General features: G+C 36.1%; 1 protein-coding gene across 1 annotated transcript in view; it reads right to left on the reverse strand.

Moving 5' to 3' along the window:
• The window catches only part of LOC6043145, a 179,835-nt gene that overhangs the window by 30,541 nt on the left and 127,124 nt on the right, over positions 1-22,170 (reverse strand). Inside the window, 2 exon segments of the mRNA XM_038261680.1 lie at positions 10,461-10,865; positions 10,868-10,914. Of these exon segments, the coding sequence (XP_038117608.1) occupies positions 10,461-10,865; positions 10,868-10,914 (452 nt within the window).

The raw sequence follows: 22,170 nt of genomic DNA on the forward strand, positions 1-22,170 counted from the left end.
TTGACGACGATTCCTAATAGGAACATTCCGAGCAGCGAATCAAAAAACGCCCTGAAGGATCGCAGACTGTGCCCGCTCGATTGCGACCTCGCTTTGGACTGTGCCAATGTGGTCCCCAGCAGCTGGGAGGAAACATCTCGTTTGGTGGCACCGACGGTGGCCAAGCTGAACAAAATTCCGCGCTACGTGAAAACGTTTGTTTGGTGAGGGTGGTTTAAAAACAGCTAGCGATGTGAAGAAGCTACATTCTACTTCCTTTCAGATAAAAAAGGCCAACAACTTTAGCAAGGTCATGTCTTGAAGCTGGCACATCAAGAAAACAATCAGCTTTGATATTATGAATCAGAATGAGAGCGTCCGCCACCGTCTCCTACACGGGAAATCCCCCCCCCCCTCCTCAATTGGCCACGTGATTTATGGATGGTTGGTGACGTGTTCCCGCGTGCCTGCAGTCAGTAATGATATGCTTTTTGGGCTTTGATGGCAATGGGACACTACTTGGTGCCTGAGGAACCGGTCCAGGAGTGGAGCTAGGATTTCGGTTGAGGAAGGAGAACAAAATTGTGTGTTGATGAGGATCCGAACCTAAATTGCCATACTTTATTCGAGTAGTTTACATATTATGGTTTCTCCTGGCAAACTCTTATCCCTGCTTCCTTATTCTAATGGACAACACAATTCTCACTACTCACTAACAGATGGGCCCATCCTTTCGCTACCCAGACCATACTTGCTTCTGCTACCCTGCCGCACCTCCACGTCATGCTCACACCCACTCTCGACCCGCCCTGTGTTCGGCTACCGCGTTCCTGCGACCTCGTATCATTCACGCACGCGTACTCCGACCGCCTCACGCTAGCGCACTGCTTTCCCACGCCCAAGTGACGCGCACACGTTCCCGCATTCGCGCGTTGCGTCTCCACGTCTCCACGACGTACACACCGTCCGCTTTCACGTTTTCCTGATGTTCGTCTGCCTCTAGCTAGCGCTCTACTTTTTCACGCCAAGCGTCGCGCGCATGGTTCTATTTGCCATCGTGTGGAGCGCAAAGACGCCTAGAGTCCTCGCGACGACCGCTGATCGACCAACCTGTTCGAGGATCGACTTGTGCTCTGTCGACCGCTTCTGCGCACCAAAAATTGTATACAAAACGCCCCCGTTCCGTGTGGGGGCGTTCTTTTTAGATTCGATCTCTTTAGTATAGCAGTCCGTGCACCTGGTGGTCACTTTTGGTAGCGCTGGTTGCAATGTACGTCCAACTCCGCTGGCGGTGCTCGTTTATGTGTTCCTTGACGTCGTGCCCGTAGCGTCGCGATGGACCAATTCCCAGTCTAGGAAGGGTGGAGTTTAGACATTATCGCGATAGATTGACACACTTACACTTACAGGTGCCTCGGTATGAGATTTGCGGAGTGCCGAGTTTTCCTGTTGTTCTTGTCCTACACGTGGTGCTCTTGCACATGAGCCACACTCCTGGTCCAAGTCTCTGCTGGTGAGCTCGCCGGGAAAACTACAGCTGGATCACAACACACTCTCGGCACTGAACCGGGCATTACAAAATTACCCTTGTTGGAGGTAAGCACACCGTTGAGGACAAGGCAACGGATTTTGGTAGACCGCTTTAAAGTATTTCTTGGAAAATTTTAAAGAAGACGGCAGTGGTTTCTCGAGCCTGAAAATGTGAGACGGATTCAAAATTTTAAACGTCCTCGGAACTTTTTTGTTAAGTTTTCTTCTCTCACATCGCATGATCTGCAAACACGACTCACACGGATTCATTGGCAGCAATTGGAACGTAACTGTTACTGTTGCATGCTTTTCCCGACAACGTCATTCGGGATAAGCGACTTCCTGAAGAGAAATTTGGCAGGAATCTTAATGAACGGCTCACCGGAATATTCAAGCAGAATCTCGAGTTTTGACATAACAATATCAACAAAGTTTCGAAATATCAGGCAGGTTGCTATGATATTATAGAACCCTGAACTAAAACTGGGGAGAAAAAAATGTTCCCTTCGGAAATATCCAAAATTAGTACCTGTGAATTGCCACCAGGTGCAATTTTGGCGTGGCGGTAGTGTCACCAGCCCCAACAGGGGAGTGGCATATCTATATATAATTAGTCTATGACCGTAGGCTTGTAGTCCATGTAATTACCTATCTTTTGACCTATAGGAGTATGGGTGTTGGAGGCTGTTGCAAAAAGATATCAAGGTTTTAAAAAAATCCATTTTTAACAGTAATTTGCAAAAGCTATGAGAAAAAGTCAAACCAATCCTGGATGTCTATAGCACATTTTGAAGGGCTTCAAAAGACCTTTCAAATGCATCTAAGAGAGTTGGAATTGATGAAGTTTTACGGAAATGCGAGCAATTTTAAGATTTTTCATGATTTTTGGACCTCAAACTTCAATGCCCGTTTTACCCCACTTCCCTTGGTCGTAGAGGGCTCATATTTGACATGAGTTCATATCATGCATAGACAAACAAACGCTGAAAGTTTCATCCAAATCGGAGCACCTCGATACGACCTCTAGAACAAACCGAGCAGAATCTACAAATACTGCCTCTTAACATTATTTAACATTTAATCTCAGAATGGTAAAAAAGTTGCTAACAAATTTTTCTACACCCAACCGGCGGTCGCATGATTGTGGTATCAGAATCTGCATGAAAACTGTCCTCATGCATTTTTTTTTGCGATATGACATTTTTGCCCGTTACCGACAATTATCGACATTACCGACGGCTGATTGATTGTATTGCAGAAAAAAAATCTTAACAGAACGAGGATTGAACAATCAACTTCTAGGTTGCTGATCCGACACGCTACCACCGCGCCATTGGACGCTTGTTAAATTGTGAGGGATAGAGCGCGAACATATTGTTCTCTCTGGAGTGTTGCTCGGGGACGCGCCTGCATTCTATGTGTTGGTGAGAACTGCAGATCGCTGACATGTTTACACGTGGGAAAAATTGAGCTATGAGCTTGCTGCAAAAACTGTTATAAAATGTAACATTTTCTGTAGCAAATCCACTGTTGCAGATTTTGAGCTATATATTTCCTTCGGGTGTACTGATGGATTAATTAGTTAAAGCGAGAATTAACTAAAACAATTCACATCTAAAATTACAAATTTACGAAATTTGTATTATGTACAAGCTTTACCTGACAAACTTCGTTCTGCTTGTTTTTTGTTTGTTGACGTTTTTTTGCTTTTTTGCTTATTCAGCCTCTTGCGATAAAAAAATAAGTTTACGTAACATTTTCCATACGGTTCCGACCGGTTCCAAAGTGGCCAAAGTGTCAATTAGTTAGCGTATAAACCTTCCTTGGGCTTATACGAACCCAACGCAACAAAGAGCACCTCAATCCGAGGCTCCGTATTGAACTGATTCGCGTTCGAACAAAACCATCGATTTTTTTTATATATACGGGTAATTCTCTACCAACTCACACGAAATCGGGAAAAGTTGCCCCGACCCCTCTTCGATTTGCGTGAAACTTTGTCCTAAGGGGTAACTTTTGTCCCTGATCACGAATCCGAGGTCCGTTTTTGATATCTCGTGACGGAGGGCGGTACGACCCCTTCCATTTTGAACATGCGAAAAAGAGGTGTTTTCAATAATTTGCAGTCTGAAACGGTGATGAGATGGAAATTTGGTGTCAAAGGGACTTTTATGTAAAATTAGACGCCCGATTTGATGGCGTACTCAGAATTCCGAAAAAACGTATTTTTCATCGAAAAAAACACTAAAAAAGTTTTAAAAATTCTCCCATTTTCCGTTACTTGACTGTAAAAAATTTTGGAACGTGTCATTTTATGGGAAATTTAATGTACTTTTCGAATCTACATTGTCCCAGAAGGGTCATTTTTTCATTTAGAACAAAATTTCTCATTTTAAAATTTCGTGTTTTTTCTAACTTTGCAGGGTTATTTTTTAGAGTGTAACAATATTCTACAAAGTTGTAGAGCAGACAATTACAAAAATTTTGATATATAGACATAAGGGGTTTGCTTATAAACATCACGAGTTATCGCGATTTTACGAAAAAAGTTTTTTGCGTTTCTCTTTGTTTCGTCGTCCGTGTCTGTCACGGATGACCATGAACGGCCATGATCGATGACGACCAACTTTTTCAAAACTTTTTTTCGTAAAATCGCGATAACTCGTGATGTTTATAAGCAAACCCCTTATGTCTATATATCAAAATTTTTGTAATTGTCTGCTCTACAACTTTGTAGAACATTGTTACACTCTAAAAAATAACCCTGCAAAGTTAGAAAAAACACGAAATTTTAAAATGAAAAATTTTGTTCTAAATGAAAAAATGACCCTTCTGGGACAATGTAGATTCGAAAAGTACATTAATTTTCCCATAAAATGACATGTTCCAAAAATTTTTACAGTCGAGTAACGGAAAATGGGAGAATTTTTAAAACTTTTTTAGTGTTTTTTCGATGAAAAATACGTTTTTTCGGAATTCTGAGTACGCCATCAAATCGGGCGTCTAATTTTACATAAAAGTCCCTTTGACACCAAATTTCCATCTCATCACCGTTTCAGACTGCAAATTATTGAAAAACACCTCTTTTTTCGCATGTTCAAAAATGGAAGGGGTCGTACCGCCCCTCCGTCACGAGATATCAAAAATGGACCTCGGATTCGTGATCAGGGACAAAAGTTACCCCTTAGGACAAAGTTTCACGCAAATCGAAGAGAGGTCGGGGCAACTGCTGTGTGAGTTGGCGGAGAATTACCCATACAGCAGTTCCATATGAAAGTTAATGAAAAAAATAAAAGTGTTTCGATTTGGCTCAAAATTTTTCGCAAATGAAAGATGATAAGTTTGACTTCCAAGAAAAAATTATGTGAAGTTTCAAAAATCTAGCCTAACATTTGAAAAAGTCGTATGAAAACATCGAACACCGTTTTGACGGTGTCTGGACGCAAGAGCCTATATCTGAAAATATTTTCAACAGATTCTCCGAATAACCCGGATTTTATTTTCAAAAAATCATATCTCTTAATCCTGTTTATCAACCTCGCCCAATTTTTGATATGTTTTGTAAAATTGTCCAAGGAACCCGTTAAAAATATTTTCAGATATAGGCTCTTGGGTCCGGACACCGTCAAAATGGTATTTGATGTTTTCATAAGACTTTTTCAAATGTTAGGCTAGATTTTTGAAACTCCACATTATTTTTTCTTGGAAGTCAAACTTATCATCTTTCATTTGCACTTAAGACAGCTAAAATCGGTTGAAATGGAGTGAAGTTATGATTTTTTGAAAAAAGTGATTTTTGTGAAAATCGACGAAAATCGCCATTTTTGGACCACTCTAACCTGGTGGCGTGGGTCACCCTAATGGCCAAACAAAAAAATACGGGTCTAATTATTTTGGCCAAGGAACCCCCAGAAAAAAGCCAAATCGAAGCACTTTTATTTATTTTTTTTCTTTAACTTTCATATGGAACTGCTGTATATACATTCATGCCTCGGTTTTGCACGCCTCGGTTTTGCACTGCCCCGGTTTGCACCGTTCAGCTGCCTCGGTTAAGCACGGCCCAGTGGCTATTTGGGAGACATAGACTGCCCACCATTGAAAAAACGGCTAATATCCACTTTTGGCAAAAACGAGATATTAGCACCAGGTGGTAGAGGATGTTCCAACGCATCTTCTGGAACTTGAATTTCACTGAAATAGTGTTTAGACTTGGCTGCCGATGCGGAAAACCAAACGGCTAATATGCCACTCTTATGGGAAATTGCCTTGATGGAGATTTTGTGACAAACACTAAAACGCGTTTTTCTCGGAATACTTGATTTGGCATAATAGCCGAATTTTCAAATATGGGCAGTAGAGTTATCTACGTGCGCATGTATTGCGTGTACGTACACGAAAAGATTGAGGTTAAATTTTGTACCGCCCAGCAAAACAAATGGTGTGCTCGGCCTTAGATAACTCTATTGGCTTTAATCGTATGAAAAATCATGCAAACATCAAACAATTATAGTGTTTTGGAATCGGGATGATGTCAGAGTTATCCATTAAAATTATTATTTCATGAAAATTTTCACAAGATACGTATTTTTCCTGTTTTTTAAAAATGCATTTTTTTCTCTAAAGAATCCAAAAATATATTGTTATTGCAATATGGGTATCAAATGATCAGGTTTTTCATAAATTTTTGATGTAATAACAACATTTTTAGAAAATACTCCAAATTTTCACTAAACTACGTTTTTAAGAAAAAAAAAAATACTCAAAATTTCAATTTTTACAATATGGGTATCAAACGATCGGGATTTTTTCATACATTTCGAATGTTAAAACAATATTCTTTGAAAATACTCCAAATTTTCACAAAACTACGTATTTTCGAGAAAAAAACTCAAAATTTCCGTTTTTACAATGTGGGTATCAAACGATGGGGATTTTTTCATACATTTCGAATGTAATAACAACATTTTTTGGAAATAATGAAAATTTTCACAAAACTACGTATTTTTGATAAATACTCCAAGTTTCCGTTTTTAAGTAATTTCATTTTTTTAATAGCATTCGAAATGTATGAAAAAATCTCGATCGTTTGATATCCACATTTAAAAAACGGAAATTTTGAGTAATTTTTTCGAAAATATGTAGTTTTGTGAAAATTTTTAGTATTTTCAAAAAATATTGTTTTTACATTCGAAATGTATGAAAAAAATCCCGATCGTTTGATACCCACATTGAAAAAACGGAAATTTTGATTTTTTTTTTCGAAAATACGTAGTTTTGAGAAAATTAAGAGAATTATCAAAAAATGTTGTTATTACATTCGAAATGTATGAAAAATCCCGATAATTTGATACCTATATTGTCAAAACTGAAATTTTGAAAAGTTTTACAAAAATACGTAGTTTTGTGAAAATTTTGAGTATTTTCTTAAAATGTTGTTATTTCAATCGAAATGTATGAAAAAATCCCGATCGTTTTATACCCATATTGTAAAAATTGAAATTTTGAGTATTTTTTCGAAAAAACGTAGTTTTGTGAAAATTTGGAGTATTTTCTAAAAATGTTGTTATTACATCAAAATGTATGAAAAACTGATCATTTGATACCCATATTGCAATAAAAATATATGTTTGGTTTCTTTAGAGAAAAAGTGCATTTTCGAAATACAGGAAAAAACGTATTTTTGTGAAAACTTTCATGAAATAATAATTTTAATGGATAACTGACATCATCCCGATTCCAAAACACTATAATTGTTTGATGTTTGCACGTTTTTCGTACGATTAAAGCCAATGTCTCCCATATAGCCAAAATCCCATAAGCTCTGTGCCTTGGTTATGCACGCCTCGGTTTTGCATCCCCCATATATGGTGCTAAACCAAGGCATGACTGTAGATGAACCATACAATATATTATTCATCGAGTCAATTATGAATAAGAACAAAATGATTTTGTTAATAAAAAAATCCAGTATTTGATAAGGGGTAAAAGAATATCCATGAAAATTATCATGGATAATTTGTTGATTTTTTTTTTTTCAAATCTTTGAATAACATTCCAAATCAAAATCAACACGAGCAATGCTTTTTAAACTGAAGTCAAGCAAAAAACACAATCCATTTTTTTTACTTTTTTTTGTTTGTATGGAAGGTTGACATTTTGTACCTCTTTTTTGAGTAATATTACCTATAAAATTTGTAAAAATGTGAACCTGATGAAAATTCATTAGAAAGTGATGAATATTCATCTAATCCTGATCTAATATTACACATTTTTTGACACAAAATCTGGTACCATTTCCTGATGAATATTACCATCATTTTTTTTTATTTATGTATGATGGATTATAATATCATATCATAACCCTTACTGCATTTTTGAACAAGTTAAAACTTTTAAATCTGTTTACAAATTTTGAATTTTGGGACCACAGATCAGTCAAAGACATAAAAAGTTTAAGAAAACAAAAATTTTCACAAGTTCATTGATATTTGGAATGTTTTTGACAATTATTTTTTCTATTAACTTTCAATCTATTTGATCTTTTTACAAATTTTGAATTTTGGGACCACAGATCGGTTAAAGACGTCAAAATTTACAAAAACGAAATAATTCACATTTGATATTTAACAGATTTGTATTACTTTGAACCTTTCTAAAAACATTTCAAATGAAATTTACAAAAAAACAAACTTTAGAAAAACATGGAAAATCAATTGTAATGACATGTCATAAAGCTTATTGCATTTTTGAACAAATTTAAACTTATAAATCTTTTACAGATTTTTAATTTTGGAACCGCAAATCGGTAAAAGACGTAAAAGTTTAGGAAAAAAACACATATGACATTTGACAACTTTTCTAAAAACATTTCAAATGAAATTTACAAAAAGTCGAGACAATTTAAAGTTTCCTAGCCAATCATCAAATCATATGAACAGACAACTTATTTTTATGATTAAAATCCGAGCTCGTATCTGATCCTAAGGTTAGCGTATGCTGGGATTTTTTTGAAAGGTGAGAAAATTAGTACACAATAAAAATATTTAATAAAAAAAATACTTGCTGTAAAACAAAATGATCTCAATTATCACAGAATACAGTAAAACAACTAACGCAATAATTCAAAAAATAATCAAAACATGGTTGAAACTGCAATTCCAAGACAACATTTTTTCGATGGATCAACTATGGTCCCCTTGGAACGAGCTGTCAAGTAGGAGCTTTTCTGTCAAGAAGGAACGCGAGGTTAATTTTTCAAAATTGATTTAAAAATCCGCTTTAAACACTTTGTGGTCGTACAAAAGGTTATTGTACTCAGAAAAATAAGCTTTATCGCTGTAAACAATAATATCAGCAATCAAAGCTTCATTTTAGGACCCAATTATGCTAAATTTAAATCTACGTTTCATGAAAATGTATTAAAGTTCGTTTCTAAATGAACTGCTGTTTTATCTTCCTGAATTCTCCTCTTCAAAGTTCAAGTAACTTCCGAGATTCCCCATTTCTTCTCTAGTTCTCGGACAAACTTTACACCAGCAACCACGCAACAACAAAACCAGAAGCATCCCGAAGGCGATAAAGCGGAATAGTTAGCTCGACCAAACCCGCCCTTGCAACAGCACATAATTATGAATGTAAATTCAATGAATTGTAAATGAGAACATGTTCGCCTTCCCCGAGCGTCCTTCGACAGCAGTCTGATGTTCGGTGAAGTGTCTTCTTCCTTTCAAGACAAGGTGTGTACTGCATCTCGGGCGGATGTTGCACCCTGCAGGCTCCTGTTTCATGGCCAAGTCGTCATTTTCGTCGTAGTCGGCAAAACAGGGGCAACAACTTGAAGATTTCCCAACAACTCTCAAGTGCAACGACTACGACTCGCACAGAACTCTGGGAAATTTCTTCATCCCGGAGGCAATCAATTTTCCCCTCTCGCATCCAGCTTGGGAAAGAGTGGCTTAATTTGTTGGAAAGAACTTAAAGTTTCACCAAGTGATTCCGGAATTGTTCGAGGATAAAGAGGCAAAAAAGGGGGTGATCTTCTGGAAAAGTTTCAAGTTACTCGCTCGTTTAATGGGGTATAAAATGGGATTTCGACCCTGTTGATTGAAAAGGACCAGCAAACTTGAGCAAAGAGGTCAATTTAAATTTTTGTAACTTGAATACCTCAATAAAGCATAGCAGCAAAGGACATAACCAAAAAAGAAGCTCAATTTCATCTACAAAAAAAAATAAGAAAAAGGTTCAATGCACTTCCATGCAAACATTCCAGCAAAATACAAACCCAGTCTAACCAACTGAAAACACAACCACTTATTTATTCATTACCTCCAGACACCCACCCCGCAACAGACTAAACCGAACCTCGACGAAAAAGTTCTGAACCGGGGGGGCTAAATCTTCAGCAAACACCACAGTCTCATGCCGGAAGAGCAAAAACTCGTTTTCCCGCAGTACAAATAAAAGCAGATTTTCACACCCTCCCACTGGGACAACCATGCGGAATCACGCCGCGACGCGCCGCCCGCCGTGAAAAACAAACACCTCTTGGTTGTAAGGGGGAGGGGTAGAGTGAGGGTGGAGAGCTGTATCCGACACTCTTGAGTTGAACTGTTTGTTTTGTTCAACCTGCCGACCAGCTGCAGCGGTGAGCAGCTGATTATTTGAAAAGCAGACAGAGAGGAGTTACAAGCAAATAATTTGGAGGTAGTTCATTGCATTTCAAATAAATTTGTTCAAGTGACTCTCGCATATTTTCTTGTCTGGGTGCAAAAATCCTTTTTTTTTCATTTAAAAAAAGACAAAAAAATTGAGGCTGATTAAAAAAAAGTAATGTGCTTTCAAAAAAAAATTAATTTTAATTCTGCAAAAATCTGAAAATAATGTTAAGAACTACTTTTTCGATAAAATGTTGCTGATATCTCAAAAATCGTTGTTAACCCCACGATACTCACTGTAAGTTTTGTACGGCCCAACCACGTGCTGCCCGTTGGTGTAGCTGGTCAAAGTTCCAGTCACATCGCCATTCATCAGGTAGCCGTTGTTGTTGAGGTACCCTCCACCTCCACCACCACCCCCATTAGCCACCCCCAGGACACTTCCCGGCGGCAGTCCGTTGCCTCCGTTGACCACAGCCCCAGCTCCATAGTAACCGCCCAGAACTGCTGCCGCCGCAGCCGCCGAAGGACTGTTGGCCGCCGCAACTGCCGCCTGGAGTTGGAGTTGCTGCTGTTGCTGCTGCTGCTGGGCCGAGACTTGGCCGGGATTACCGAGCAGTCCACCGGTGCCGTTCAGTTTGCCCCCCGTCAGGGCCAGCCGGCTCGGGGCCATCAATCGCTGACGCTTCAGTGGTCGCGGGCGGAGTTGGGCTGCGCCTGGATGGGGCCGAACAGCGTTGAGGCGTAGTAGCTGGAAAGAGAGGGAGACGAAGGGAAGTTGTTAGTCAAACAGCAACACAACGTAATAAATTACAGTTAAACCTCGCATAGTGCGCAGGCGTTACGCTTTATATTTCTTCGATTACTCTAAAATGACACAATATTTGTGCAATCCTTTTTAAGCTTATTGTAGATTAGAACAAGATGAACAAGTTGCTTTAAAAAGATTGCAAAAAATATTGTGTTGTTTTAGAGTAATCGAAGAAATACAAAGCGTAACGCCTGCGCACTATGCGAGGTTTAACTGTAATACATTATTGTTAAACATTTTTCACTGTTCACAACATTCAACGCAATTCAAGTGGAAAATTAATAATCAAATAAGGTGAAATGCCAGAATAAACAAACAATTAGGTGCCAAAATGAGGGCAAGATGTCAGCACAGGTGGCACGTGGCACGTCAGATATGGGGGGGAGCCAACAAGTTCAAACGAGCTCAAATAATGATGCTGCTAATGGTAATGTTGCCAAAAGAACGATAATGGGAAACAAGTTTTGTCATTTTCGATGGTGTGGCGGGGGAAGGAGCAATGGAGCAAAACAATTTAGTCTTCACTCTGTGGAAGATGACATTTGACTCTGGGATTTCACTGCTGGGAAATTGATTAGATAATGGCAATAAAATTGTTTATCCAATTTTATTAATATCTTTTAGACCATGACAAATAGTATTCAGAATTGCGTTTCTCTACTCAACTTATAAAAATAACTTAACCCCTTACCGCCCAATTTTTTTCCGTGTTCAGGACGTCATTTTGAGCAACTTTTGTTCTAAAAAAAACTTTACTTCTCTTGTTTTGGTTTTTCTTGTTTCATTTTTAGTTTATGTTTCATATTTTGTTTGTGTTTGTTTTTGGTAGTATTTGGATTATTTTACCACTTCCCATCATTGTCTCTTGCCTTTATAGTTTTTTTTTCATATTTTTACAGTAATTTTTATTTTTATTTTTTGCAATTTTTTCATTTTTTTGCTATAGACCGATATTATTGTTATTTCAATGGTAGAAAAGTGCGCTGTCTGGGACATTACAAAAATTATTGCATACTATTTTTTTTCAAAACACATAAGAAATGTTAACGAAAAGCACAGCCAAAGTTGACCCCAGATAAATTGTCATTTTTTAAAACATTGGCAAGGTTACATAAAACAAGTCAATTTTTCTTACACTTTAAGAGTTCATCATTCCAATGATTTTTAAATATTAAAAATGAGTTGAAAAAAAAAGATTTTTGGTGAATTTTTATGATCGAATTTTTACATAATGAATATGGCCCAACATGGTTAACAAAAATATAATACTGGCCCGCATACATTATCAAACTTTTACAAAAAATCTATGTTTCAAAGATAACAGAATTTAATTCTCTTTTCGGTCAACACTTTCCAATAATAAGGCAAATTTTTGGTTAAAATATGGATTAAAAATCGCATTTATCATTGAAAAATCACACGGTATTTTCGAATTCTTCGCAAAATTTCACAAAATTTGTCTTAAATGAAATGTTTAAAAAATATTTATTGTATCCATAATATTTGAAGAGATTTATGTTGAAAATAAAAATGTATTTCAGATGTTATTTTTATACCCTACAAGTTAAAAAAATAGAAAGACGTGTTTAACATATTTGTATTTAGCGAAATAAATATATTTTGTTGTTTTTTGCAGTGTTCATATATCTGTTTTTTTTTCTGTATTTTTTTCGAAAAGATCAAAAATTTGGGTCGATTAGGTGAAAACATTTTAAGAGGCAGTATTTGTAAATTCTGCTCGGTTTGTTCTAGAGGTCGTATCAAGGTGCTCCGATTTGGATGAAACTTTCAGGGTTTGTTTGTCTATACATGAGATGAACTCATGCCAAATATGGGCCCTCTACGACAAAGGGAAGTGGGGTAAAACGGGCTTTGAAGTTTGAGGTACAAAACACATGAAAAATCTTAAAATTGCTCGCATTTCCGTTAAACTTCATCAATTCCTTCTCTCTTAGATGCATTCGAATGTCTTTTGAAGCCCTTCAAAATGTGCTATAGACATCCAGGATTGGTTCGACTTTTTCTCATAGCTTTTGCAAATTACTGTTAAAAATGGATTTTTTTAAAACCTTAATAACTTTTTGCAACAGCCTCCAACACCCATACTCCCATACGTCAAAAGTTAGGGAATTTCATGGACTATAAGCCTACGGTATTAACTTTTTGGCCAATCGCAGTTTTTCTCATAGTTTTACGATTTTTCTAGAACAAACATTTTACAACGTTAGTTTTTGCCCTGTAGGCCTCCATAGCCGCACTTTTTGGTCTCAATTTTGACATATTCGGAATCCTCGGACAATTTCACGTAAGTTAGAAGTATTGGAGTTATAATTTTGATTTAAAAAATAATTAAATAAAACATTTTTGAAAAAAGAAATAGATCTTATTTCCCTATGATCAATACGTCAAATGCTGTATCAAGTAGGCGAAAACTTGGTTCACCCCTAATCCGACAAAATTCTAAATAATATTTTAATTAATTCTAAACGGCATTTTTTCCCATCAAATTCAAAAATCCAACACCTCAATCTAATGTAAAATTTTCTGAGGATTACGAATATGTCAAAATTGAGACCAAAAAGTGCGGCTATGGAGGCCTACAGGGCAAAAACTAACGTTGTAAAATGTTTGTTCTAGAAAAATCGTTAAACTATGAGAAAAACTGCGATTGGCCAAAAAGTTAATACCGTAGGCTTATAGTCCATGAAATTCCCTAACTTTTGACCTATGGGAGTATGGGTGTTGGAGGCTGTTGCCAAAAGTTATTAAGGTTTTAAAAAAATCCATTTTTAACAGTAATTTGCAAAAGCTATGAGAAAAAGTCAAACCAATCCTGGATGTCTATAACCCATTTTAAAGGGCTTCAAAAGACCTTTCGAATGCATCTAAGAAAACTGGAATCGATGAAGTTTAACGGAAATGCGAGTAATTTTAATATTTTTCATGTTTTTTGGACCTCAAACTTCAAAGCCCGTTTTACCCCACTTCCCTTTGTCGAAGAGAGCTCATATTTGGCATGAGTTCATCTCATGTATAGACAAACAAACCCTGAAAGTTTCATCCAAATCGGAGCACCTCGATACGACCTGTTTCACATCGGTGAAAAACTCGTTTTTAAAAAAAGTTTAAGTGAAACATTTTGTTTGCGAAAAAAAACTGCAAGGGGTACTGAGATGAAATTTCACAAAAAAATAAAAATAATATAGAGTATTTGCAGCAAAGCTAAAAGACACATGTCACCACCTATGAACCAATAGCGTAAACTTATGATTTTTGTACTACTACTGTACTACTTTCCAATATTTGTTTGATTTTTCTATGAGAAAACTGTAAATTTAGAAAAAGATAGTAATTTGGACTATTTGGCTATAAAGTCAGTCAAAATCAATAAACATTGATGAATATACGTTAACACATCTGTTATCAACAATATAACTGGTTATTTCATTGATATATACGGAGAAACTATTTTTTTCGTTTTCCAAAACATGTTTTTAAAGAAAAAAGTTCACAAATTTTTGCGCGCTCGAACATTTAAGTTCATTATTTTAAAGCAATTTTTTTTCGCTTTTGCAACCAGTTGCATTAAGATTGATGCAGGGAATCATGAGAAATAATCGATTTTGTTCTTCAATCCGGCAGAAAGGCATAAGATTTTAGGCAAGTTACCTCATTTTGGCGCCACCTACATTTAAAACACAGTCACGCTGCAAAACGTCAATAAAATATTTGCAACGTTAAAATATCCATATTTTTGGACTTTTGCTAACTTTAGCTAGATATAAAAAAATAAAAGAAAAATTCGGAAGGATCGGAAAATTTTATGAGCTGGAAAAAATTGTCACCAAAATAAAAACAATCCTATTTGTATTATAAATTTGACTTAAAATGTCTTTTTTTTTAAATTATGCATGCATTTAAAAAAAATATAAATTACATCTCGAAAACAAATTCAATTTTTCATTAAAAACCGAAGCAATTTGTTTTTGGCAGGATTTCTATTTATTCCAAAAAACTTTTTTTTTGTTTTCAAAAAACCTTACTAGGCGGTAATTTTTGTTTGCTGTGGTCTGTATGGTTAAACCAAATTGAAAAAAAAATATTGAACAGTACGGATTTATATTTTTTTTAGCAAAATGTAATTTGAAAATGAGAAAAACAATATTTCCATGTACTCATTTTTATTAATCTAAACCATTTCAAAAGGGCGCATAATTTAACAAAACTCGCATTGTCAAAAAGTAGTCCTCTTCAATACCTACAACTTATCAGTTTTTTGCTTAGACAACTGAGTTTGGACACTACGAAATCGGCCGATTTGGGCGTAATATTGAATGTTTTGCCCATTTAAAATGTAAGTCTTGATTCCAAAATGTTAAAAAAAATCGATAAGACCTTAAAATTTCACAAATGTTTCATTTTTTTCATTGTAAATTGGACCTTTAGTTGCTGAGATTTCGGCATAAGAAAATTTGGGAATGTTTGGATGAGACTTAAAAAACATAAAAAAAAACTTAAATTTTCTTGTTACTTTTTATTTTATTCGCTGTATTTCAGAAACTAGAGCTTCAATCTTCAATGTTTTTAGGCAACTGTATTGGAAATTTTCTGAACCTTTCGAAAAAAAAAAAAAAATTTAGGAATGAACTTAATTTTTAAAATAATCTAAGACGGGAATTTTTCAATTAAAATTAACCATTAAGTGGCTATTTCTTAAAAACGGTGCATTTTATCAACAAATCTGAAGAGTACTTTTCGATTGCAAATTTGATTTTACATTTAACACTGAAGTCAACAAATTTGTAGTAATAAAATTATATTCATTCCAAAACGGCAAAATTGTTGTTCATACTTCTCTAATAGCTCAACAGTTGCGGTTTTTTGTCCCCTAAAACTCATAAAAAATCAAAAATTAAAAATTTGTTTTTTTTTAAAAAAAGGTTGATATAAAAATCAGCAATTTTCCTTCTATATTTTCCTGTTTTTTTTTTCTGAATTGTCCTCAGAAAATACCTACAACTTTGACACCAAATCAATCAGAAAAATCCTTCTAAAGTAACAGTTTTCCGAATATTCGTATGGATCCTTGTATGGGTGAACCAATAACACAAAATAGCTTCTATAGCCATAAGGAAGGCCCGCATAAAGTTTGAGCCAAGTCAAAAATACAAAAAAAAAATGCATCAAATTGGGAAACACCAAAATAAGAACTTAAACTTAATGTTATTTGATATTAAGTTTATCAAAAACATTTGATTTCCTCAATTCTAACTCCTTCCGAAATCCCACAGTGAACCCACCAACCGGAAGTGAAAGTTCATTTGTAAGCAAGTCAGCATGTCGTTTCCTGCTCTCCTCCTATTTGTCCTTATGACCGATTCTTCGGCTCCTTTAAAAAAAAAATCTCAGTTTTTTTCAGCGTTTTGGCTGTAGTAGCAAAATAAAAGAAGAAACCCCCCAATGTTATTACATATTTGGAAAGCTAATTGATTTTTCTACAAAGAAATATCATGCAGAATGAACCATATAGTACTTGTGCTTCCCCTGAAATAAAAATGTAGCGTGACGGGACAACATTGTAAAACTGGACTTTTAAAAGGCACACTACCAAAATCGCTACAGTTTTACCAGTTTGATTTTTAAAAACTTTTACTCTTCTACACATTATCACAAATTAAAACACGAATCTTTTGCTCCTTGAACTGAACGAATTGGTTGAAATTTGAGTTTTTGCCAGCCATTTCTTTTCGTGACGGGACAACGAAAGGAGCAGATTTATGAAAAAACTCCTCTCCCATTCAATGGCTTGCAGACCATATTTGGTCAATATTTTTGGCTTTTGAGGTAAGAAAACGCATTTAAAGCACATTGCAATTATTGGATCAAAATAAAAATGAAATCTTTCATATTAAAAATCACATTGAAAATTGAAAAAAGTGACATTTTGGTGTAGCTTCGCTAGGAATCGGTCTTATCAGTTTCGTGCCATCTTTTTTTCTCTCCCTGCTCTAAACATGGGTAAAAGCGGAAAGAATCTTTTTGAACTTGAGTCAATTCAATTACGGTATTTGGATAACTTTCATTCTCTTCTTTTTCTGCCACTGTGACTCTGCTGCTTATCTTATTCTGTCGAGATGATGATGATGCTGTTAGCCACCCTAACGAGGAAATTCTCCGATTTTGGGTGGGAAAACTGTCCCGCGCACACACACTTACACATTCACTCTCACAAATTTCGGGGAAAAGTTAGAGGGAAAACATTTTGACTCGATTCTTTTCCCTCCGTATTATTCCCGTGTTGTGGAGTGGTTGTTTGGATGACAAATTGCTTATTCAACTTTGTCGAAGAACGCTCGGCGGAAAAACTTTTCGATTGGACGATGATGATACAATGAAGCTGAGCGAAGTTTCGTAAATTGTCTGCCACATTTCAATGGAGAGGGGAGGGGGGACTGCCAGTCAACAATTATTGTTTGTTTATCTACTTTACGTGCTGCTGAATTGGTTGCTCAATGTTTGTGAAATCTAATTGAGAAACAATCTAATTTCACTCTGAATTAAATCTCAAGATTTCTTTGCAGAAAATTTGTTTGAGTTTGTCTGTCACCTCTTCAAAGTTGCGATGTTCAGCAATTGAAGCTACAACCTCACCCTTAACATGTTGCAAACACCATGAAAAACCAAAGTGTTTGTGGAGGGGATGATTTGCAACTGTTTTTCCCTCCAGCAGCAGATGACCAGCAAAACATGTCAGCATCAGCATAATTACGGTGATAGTTTTGGTCGAATTTTAATCCGCTTATTTAGTTGGCAGCACTTTGCGCACAAACACAGTTACACACAACACGCAGAGACCAACTCTAGATTTAATTTATTCAGATGCAGCTCAAATTGTGTACGTCTAATGGAGGTTGGGGTATCATCGTGATGCTTGAAAGTACATTTCAGCAGAGCTGAAAAGTTCAACTTTTCAGTACTTGTATCCAAAAGTAATACTTTTTGGAAATGTTTTAGAGTTTAAACTTCCGGAAATGAAGAACTGTATTTTGTCAGCACTCATTGGAAAATGAAAATGAAAATGTACTCATGCTGAAATCAGTAATTTAAAATAATTATAAGGCCATAACAAATGTTTTGGAAAGGTAATGCCTCAAGATTGTAAACAGAGTTAAGTTAGTTTCCCAAAGTGTAGTGCATTAGGATGCCCAAAAAAAAAAATTACCTTCTGCTCCACAAACGGAAATTGTGATTTTGGTTTATTATAAGCATCTTTTGATTTTAGTGCAAATTTTGAGAGAAATTAGTCACCCGAGCCTAAAGTTAGTTAAAACAATGGTTTTCATACAAAAACATTTTTAAATCGGTAATATCTATTCAGGATCGAATTTTACAGCGCTGGTATGTTTGAAAAAGTTGTAGAGCATTTAATTTCCAATAAGAATCTCACTTATGGGGGAATTTGGGTGGAACTAGCGTTCCATGCAGATCAAACCGTAAGAAAATGGGGATTTTCATACATTTTTCCGATTTTTTTCATACAAGCTTTACCCTACAGTATCAATAGGTAAATGTAGAGCATTTAACAATTGAAATCAAATGAATTTTCTTTTTGACCTTTAAACAAATAAATTTCAAATCGAAATTAGAAAAGAAATTTGATCAAACAAACATTTAAAAATGTGACCTTTTTATCCAGACCAGAAATGAGAGCCAGACATTTTGCATAATATTTGAAATTGATACTATTCAAGAAACTACTAATAAGAAAAAGGTGTGATATCCAAGGATGTCGGCAAGCTCTTGGCACTAACTCTTCCCCTAGGATAGGAAAACAGAGTCGGCTCACCCAGGTGACGGAGGACAACGCGGATCAAATAAAATAAAGCCAATTTGTGGGAAATATCAAGGGATGGGTTTTATTAAAGACAACTAAAGAAACAATATGGAATTAAGACTAAATTTATTAAAAACTACGGAAACTACTGTGTGTGTGATGTGGGGGAAATTTGGGCTATTGTGGGGGGTTGCTGGGGTTCTGGAACTGCTGCGGTACGTACCGTTGATAATCTGCTTCTTCTCCTACTTCTGCTTCGGCTTCGGTTGGCTCGGGTTCTTGGTGGGCTAGCACCACTCGGATGGCCACGCTCGCTTCAGCGCCGCGCACGGAACATCGACCAGTGCTCTTGGGTGGCAATGGCGGCCGTGGAAAACCGCGGGCTGGCTTGAGCGATGGCGGACGGATGGCGCGTACTGACCAGCAATGGCGTAGGCTGGTGTCGAGGTGTTCGGTGTCTTCCTTCTTTGACTCGATCGGGCGGACCACGGGATCACCGTAACGGTCGTTCCGAGAAGGGTCTCCTTGGTAATTAGGGCTTCAGCCCGAGAAAAACGCTCCTTTACGGGTTATGGATCCGCAGATCCAGAGCTAGGGTCCTATTACGATTAGGTGCATGTACTGGCTCCTCCGCACTTACTGTACATGGACCGACCCGTGCGAGTGTGAGGCGCGTACGCTTGATGGACGAAATCAAAAGGTCCTGAGGGGACAAATCGTGAGCATGAATGCCAGGGTCGGGCGATTCAGGGACGCAGGATTTACCTGAACGAACAGCAGGGTGATGCGGGAATCCTTCTTCCGTCTTCTGCTGGCTCACTTTAAAAAACTTTTACTTGCACTCAACTACTTCGCACGAACACCGGGATTGAAATGGCCGATTCACGGCGGTCAAACCTGCCTCGAAGGATCCGTCATCGGTCTCCTCAACCGTCATCCCCCAATACCGCCAACATCGTAGAAGCTTGCCCTTAAGTTGCACCCACTGGATACCCCCCTTGCACCCACTGAGCCCTTTCTTAAGAGACAATATTTTGTTGTGTTTGTTGACGGGGGACTACGCTATACAATATTGGTGTTTCCCTCTAGCTCGTAACCCAAAACATTGAACATTTACCACAAAGAACATTAAATAATAAATAAATAAATTAACATATTAAAAATACTAGGGATCTTGTAACTGAACGGTTACAAAATGCTGTGTCAAATATGTAGGAAAGAAAAAAATCTAAAGACTAAAAGCTAGTAATTTTTTTGATTAAGTAATAAACAGCAAAAAAAAAATCATAGTAATATTACATCAACACACGAGTAAATTAGTCGTTGAACAATGCATATATTACCAAAAGTATGTAAAATTTACCATACTTTCTCTAATTATATATTTTCTGAAAATTTTGTTAGTTTCAAAGTATAAATATTTTCTCAAAATTGTTCACAAAATACCGTATTTTTAACGAAAATACTCACATTTGCAAAATTTGCAATAATGGTATCAAACGAAGCAAAATTGTTATGCTTTTTCACTTTATTAGAGTTTTTTTGAAAATACTAAAATTTTCACAAATTCATTTCTTTTCGAAAATACTAAAATTTTCAAAAATTGCAATATGGGCAAACGAATAGAATTTTCGTATGCTTTAACAATTTATTTGTGTTTTTTTTTGGAAAATTATAAAATTACAATATCAAACGAAGCGAAATTTTGCATGCTTCTTACATGCATTCAAATTGTGTATGCTTCAATGAATGCATTGCTTCATATAACATTTTTCGTCGTTTGATACCCATATTGCACATTTCGAAAATTTGAGTATTTTCAAAGATAACACTGTATTTTGTGATAATTTTAGTTTTTAACAAAAAAAAACCCTTATAATTTTTTTTTGCATTCAAATTTTGCTTTGATACTCATATTTAATATTATGAAAAATTGAATACATTAAAAAATACGATTTTTTTGTGAACATTTAAGTATTTTTAAAATAAAAACTCTTCTAATGTGAAAAAGTAAACCAAATTTCGCTTCGTTTGAAAATTTTGAATAATTGAGTATTTAAAAAAAATACGGTATTTTGTGGAAATTTTTGTTTAAACAAAAAAAAAACTCTAATAAAGTAAAAAAGCATACAAAATTTCGCTTCTTTTGGTAAGTCATTCTAGGAGGTAGGAGTCGTCTCCATGCCATAAGTACAAACAACACACCAAACCAAGCCTACTCCGGTGGAATCGCTGGTGGCGGTTGGACTCGCAATCCAAAGGTCGTCAGTTCAAACACTGGGGTGGAAGGTTCCTTGGAGTAGAAAGAGGTTTGGGTTCTCTCCCCATTCAAGCCTTCAGACTCCTAGGTTCTAGCAGAAACTTGAAATAGGGACCACAAAAGACCCGGGGGTCGTTAATGTGGATGGTTTGATTGATCTGAGCAAACCTTCAAAAATGAGTGTTTTGAACGTAGCAATTCAGGGTTAAGTTTTAGAGAAAAGTGCTATTGTGGGCACTTTTAGAGCTCTAAAAAACTAACATTTTTATTATCTGACAAGTCAATTTGGACTTAAGGGTCAAAAGTTACAGCCATTTTAAGGTTATATGTTTAATTCCAGTTAAACAGCAAGGTAAGCGTTGTGCAGCCATCCGGAATTGTGCGACCTTTATTGCTAATGCTAATGCTAATGCTAAAAGTTACAGCCATTTTAAGGCAAAAAAGATGCAAATTTTATATCTCGAAAAGGCGCAGGCCAAATTTTAAGCGCCAAGTTGCATTCGAAAGAAGAGATTAGCACTACAAACGCTGAAAAAATCCCAAGGGTATTTTCCTTTTAACTCGAGATATCTTCATTTGAAAATGTCTAATTTTCAAGGGAAAAGTGAAAAGGGCCACCCTAACGAATTTCGAAAATTTTCCAACTTTATGTTTTTACATGTAATTTTTCCCGCTGAATCTGAATCTGCCCTCAGAATTGAGTCAGAGTGTCAAAAATCGATTTTTGGTCATATTTTGGGTTTCTATGTAAAATTATCATAAAACCCAAAATATGACCAAAAATCGATATTTTTACACTTTGGCTCAATTCTGAGGGCAGATTCAGATTTAGACTAAAACATTATATAATCAAACAAAGTTTTTCCAACTTCAGTTTATAATTTATTGTGAAGAAAGTATAGAAACTTTGTTGAACTATATTGGAATTAATTTTGTTTCAAATGATACATGAATTAAAAGTATTATACAATCGTAATTTTGACATAAATTAATGAATGTGAAATTTTCGAAAACCGCAATTTGAAAAATATCTCAAGAAATCAAGAAACGACTTTTTTTTGTAGGTGGGTAATTCTCCGCCAACTCACACAGCAGTTGCCCC

This window comes from Culex quinquefasciatus, chromosome 3, assembly GCF_015732765.1.
Source record: "Culex quinquefasciatus strain JHB chromosome 3, VPISU_Cqui_1.0_pri_paternal, whole genome shotgun sequence".
Lineage (NCBI taxonomy): Eukaryota > Metazoa > Arthropoda > Insecta > Diptera > Culicidae > Culex > Culex quinquefasciatus.